Source organism: Elephantulus edwardii, unplaced genomic scaffold (genome assembly GCF_000299155.1).
Source record: "Elephantulus edwardii isolate Elephantulus edwardi_28Jun2011 unplaced genomic scaffold, EleEdw1.0 scaffold00085, whole genome shotgun sequence".
Taxonomy (NCBI): Eukaryota; Metazoa; Chordata; class Mammalia; order Macroscelidea; family Macroscelididae; genus Elephantulus; species Elephantulus edwardii.
In genome coordinates, this window is record NW_006399835.1 from 13393729 (window position 1) to 13398755 (window position 5027).

Here is a 5027-nt window from a genome sequence, read left to right on the forward strand (position 1 = left end):
TACCACCTAGAAGAATGTTTGACAGGAAGACAATTTGAACCTGGCTGAGGGCCACAGGTCAGTGAAAAGCTGCGGTATTCTTACTCCCTCTGGCCCTTTGAGAGAGATGTTCAGGCCCTGTGTCCCCGTCCCCTTTTTTTGCTAGTTAGACAAGCCCCATAAAATTTCTAAGGCTGTAAATCTTTATGAGAACAAACTGCTTGATATTTCTTCCACAGAGTAGCTAGTGGGTTGAAACCATCAACTTTTTTGTTAGCAGTCAAATGGATTAACCACTGCACTACCAAAATCCTTAAATTGATATAGCTAGAACTAAAGTTATCACTTCCAAAAGTTAAACCCACTAGTAAAGCATCAGTTTTTTATTTTACTAATGTCAGATTCTGAGTTTGGTTATGCTTATAATTATATAATACGGTATTTTTTGTGAAACTGGATGAAGAATACACTGAACTTTCTGGGCTATTTCTGCAATTTCTTTTAAAAAGTCAAAATTATTTTAAAATAAGGATTTATTTTTAAAAAAGGGATGCTATAGGAATAAGGAGAACCTGAAGAAAGAAGAAGAAATATAAGCAAATGTATTTTTAAAAACAGAAAATAGTCAAAATATCAGGGTACCAGTACCAAATCCACTGCTATAAAATTGGCATTACCAATTCATGGCACCATTTTAGATCAGAGTTGGCACCACTATATGACAAACCAGTCATATGGTTTCCAAGGCTGTAAATCTTCACAGAAGCAAACAGTTTCATCTTTCTCTCACAGAGAGACTGGTGGGTTTGAACCACCTACCTTTTGGTTAGTAGCCCAATACTTAATCCACTATGCTATTCAATTTAATCTTTTTGCCATCAAGTCACAGCCAACTACAGTTGGGCCTATAGCAGGTTTTCAAATATATATATTACTTGGGAGGAGATTGCCCATTTTTCTCCCTCAAAGCCAGTGCCAGAGAAATTCAGTCACTGGGTTAGCAGCACAAGGCCACCAGCCCTCCCACTAAGGCACTAAGGCTCCTTATATGAAGTCACAAATAATTTGAAAACAAATGAATGAAATGTATATACTATGCAAATACATATACAAAGGAAGAAGTCTAGAGTATATTAATATCACTCTGGATATAAGATAAAGTAGTGGGCTTCATTAAAGAGACATTTTAAGATGATTAAAAGAGCAATTGATCAAGATAGCACAATGATCATAACTATAAATGTATCTAATAACACAACTTCAAAATAGATAGAATTAAATAGAGAAAAGACAAGAAAGCCATCAGTCATAGTTGGAGATTATAACACTTCCCTCTCAGCAAATAAGAGAACCAGACAAAAATACTGGTAAAGACAGAAGACCTAAATACTAAAAACCACTTTGGCCTTGCTGATATTTTAGGACTATTGGAAATATTCTTTTCCAGTATAAAACTTCTGTTTTGTTTTAACCAAATGTTGTACCATAAACAAAATTCAAACTTTCCTATTACCATTACGTTGAGTCCTGCACACAGCGACTCTTTATCAGGTTTTTGAGGCTATAAATCTTTACAGGAGGAAACTTCTCATCTTTTTCCAGTGAAGCAATTGATGGTTTCAAACCACCCACATTCCAGTTAGCAGCATGACACTGTAAGCTGTATGCCACAAAGGGTTCTTGTACCATAAAGAAAGCCCTTTTTTCTTCTCTTTTTTTATAAAATTGGTTTGTTTACAAATTTTGTATACATTATGTTTCACACTATTCTTCATTCATATTGTGCTTCATACAATTACTCTTATACACCGTGTTTTATTAATCAGTCACTATTGAACCTTGCCCATCATTACCTTGTCTTTTCAACTGGATCCTTCCCATTATTTCCCCTCCTTCCCTCCACACACCAAACTGTGCAACCCTGTGGAGGGCTGAGGATGTGTAAGGGAAAAAGCAAAGCCAGCCTTTTTAATTTAAAAGAATTGAAAGAAAAAAAAAATGCACCCATACCCACAGGGGGTCAAGCTTTACCATTAACCCATTACGTTATGGGGTATTAACCCCATACCACAAACTTGCTGAATTGGGGAAAAAGAGAACATGTTTGCCAAACAAGTTGCTTAATGAAATCTCTTCTACTCAAAATCTACACAAAAACAAACCTAACCCCAGTGAGTCAATACAAATGTATAGTGATCCTATAGGACAAGTTACACCTTCTAATCAAAAGGTCAGCAGTTCAGACCCACTAGCTACTCTAGGGAAGAAAGATATGACAATTTACTTTCCTAATGGTTTATAGGGAGCTCTGGTGGCCTAATGGCAAGAAGCTGCGCTGCAATCCCAAAGGCATGCGGTTCAAGGCCACCAGCTGCTCCGCTGGAGGCAGATGTGCAATCTCCTCCTGTGCAATTGTCTCTGACAACCTGCTGAACAGTCAGCAATGAGTTGGTTCTGACACAATGGCACACAACAACAACAACAAAAACAGAACAAAGTAGGGAGCTTTGGTGGCCTAGTTGTAAGAAACTGCACTGCAACCTCAAAGGCACATGGTTCAAATCCACCAGCTGCTTCATGGGAGAAAGATGAACAATCTCCTCCCATGTGATTTATGGTCTCTGAAAGCCTACAGGAAAGTCAGCTCTGGGTTAGTTCTGACTTAATACACAACCAACAATAGGACAATTTACAACTGATCCTATGGGTTTTCCAAGGCTGTAAATCATTGTTGTTGTGTACCGTTGAGTTGGAGCTGACACATAGCTCATCCTCTGGTGGGTTTTCAGAGGCAGTTAATCACATGGGAGATTGCCTATCCTTCTCCCGTGGAGCAGCTGGTGGCCTCAAACTGCATGTCTTTGGGATTGCAGCACAGCTTCTTTCCACTAGGCCACCAGAACTCCCTATAAATCATTAGGAAAGTAAATTGTTATATCTTTCTTCCCTAGAGCAGCTAGTGAGTTTGAACTGCTGATCTTTTGATTAGAGGCCGAAAGTTCTTCAGAGAACTTAAAAAGGAGAAAGCTTTGGTTGAGGGTGATATATTCATCTATGTACGATTTCTGATACTTACAGACCAATCCATACCATACCTGAGTAGTGTTGAAAAGGCAGAATATGTAGCTGAAGACGATATTGATGCCCTCCTTATTAACTAGCATAAAGTATGCCAGAATCCAGGTAATTCCAAAAACTACTGCAATAGATAAGGTACTAAGAATCTTCTTTATGGATGAGAACTTTTTCGTGCTAGATGAAAGAATGCAAGAAAGAAAATATGGTTCATTTGTAATTTTACTTATTAATATCACTGTTACCCTCCCATTTATAATGCATATTCAACCCCTTCATACACACTCTTCATTTAATAATATCATGCCTCAGGGGGACAAACTGAAGTCACTCTTGAGAGAATTTGACCTAGCAAGTTTTATTTTTAGAACTGTATTGATAACAATGAAGAGAAAGGGAGGCAACCAAATGAACAAAAATGATAGTGATACTTGCATAAAAACTCAGACATACAGAGTTCCTTTAGTACTATTTGCAAGTACCTCTGAAACAAATGACCTGGATAATAGTTAAACCAATGATATCTCCCAAATTCTCCTTTCATCTGGACAACAGTTGAGCCTAGCTAGTAAGAAAACAAAACTGCTTTGAGCACTATACTCTTTAAAGAACCATCAATCTAATTGACAAATCTTTGAAAGATCTGATAGAACGGAAAACAACAGTGAGCTGACTGATGTTAATAAAGGAGGAACAACTCAGAAAAAAACAATGAAGATGGGTGCACAACTCAAAGAATGTAATTAATACCACTAAATTAAACATGCAGAAATTGTCAAATAAAAATACTACTGCAAACAAATTTCACTAAGAATACAGTTTCACTGTTGTTGTTGTTGTTGTTAATGAGTCCGAACCAACTCATGGATGACCTTCCAGCAGGTTTTCAGAGGCTACAAATCACAGAGGATGTTGCCCATATTTTCCCCCACAGAGCAGCTGTTAGATTCAAACTGAACAGCTTTGGTTTGACAACGTAGCTTATTATCCACTAGGCCATCAAAGTTCCCTAACTTACTGGCTACTATTACAGTATCAGCCAGTAGAGCTTTTGGGGGTAGGAGAGCTTCCCTTGCCTGAGGATTGATAAAGGAGAGAAAATGTAGTAAGGTGAAGAGGAATCTTTCCCCGTCTCATATTAAATCTAATAGAGAGCTCTAGTGGCCTAGTGGCAAGAAGCTGCACTGCAATCCCAAAGGCATGCGGTTCGAGGCCACTATGGGAGAAAGATGATCAATCTCCCGCGTGATTAACTGCCTCTGTAAACCCACCAGAGGCCAGATATTGGTTGGTTCCAACTCAACTGTACACAGCAACAACATAATAAATCTAATTTTTCTGACTTATAAAATGGGAATAGAGGAATACTCAACTCTTAGATTTGGGAATAAGAATTGAGAGCAGATACAAAGCACTTACTACTTTATAAGCAAGAGTTCAATAAGCTATTAGGAATAACAGTGATGATGATGATAGTTATGATAACCCATAGTAAAACATTGAGAAGCTGTTTCTTACTCAGAGAAGCTTACATGTATTATTTTTTATTTTATTAGGGCTTCTAGCTAATTTTACTCTCTTACACTATGCATGTTGAAATCTTTAAGAAATTAGGAAACCAGAAATATGTTTCCATAATCTAATCTACTAAATGAAATAATATAAAGCAAGTAATTTAGGCATAATAAAACTTTCAAAATATCACAAAAGAAAAGGAAACTACACTTTAAAACATAAAGCTTTTAATATCTTATTAATAAAAATAAAGTGAAAGTTCTAAGTAAACCTAGATCTACTTGTTGATTGCCATCAAGTAGAGCACAACTCATAGCAACCCTATGAACAAAAAGGCCTCAAGACTTTCTGTAACTATCATCGTTTATCAACGTTCATAGAGTTTCCAAAGGCATGTTGTTAAGGAAGGAAATGCCACTCCTGCTTCTAAACTCACATATTAAATTAATAAATAATAA

General features: G+C 37.0%; 1 protein-coding gene across 1 annotated transcript in view; it reads right to left on the bottom strand.

Moving 5' to 3' along the window:
• GPR128 (G protein-coupled receptor 128) overlaps positions 1-5027 on the bottom strand; it is a 120946-nt gene that overhangs the window by 9037 nt on the left and 106882 nt on the right. Inside the window, exon 15 of the mRNA XM_006890040.1 lies at positions 3075-3231. Within this exon, the coding sequence (XP_006890102.1) occupies positions 3075-3231 (157 nt within the window). The remainder of the gene's footprint in view (positions 1-3074; positions 3232-5027) is intronic.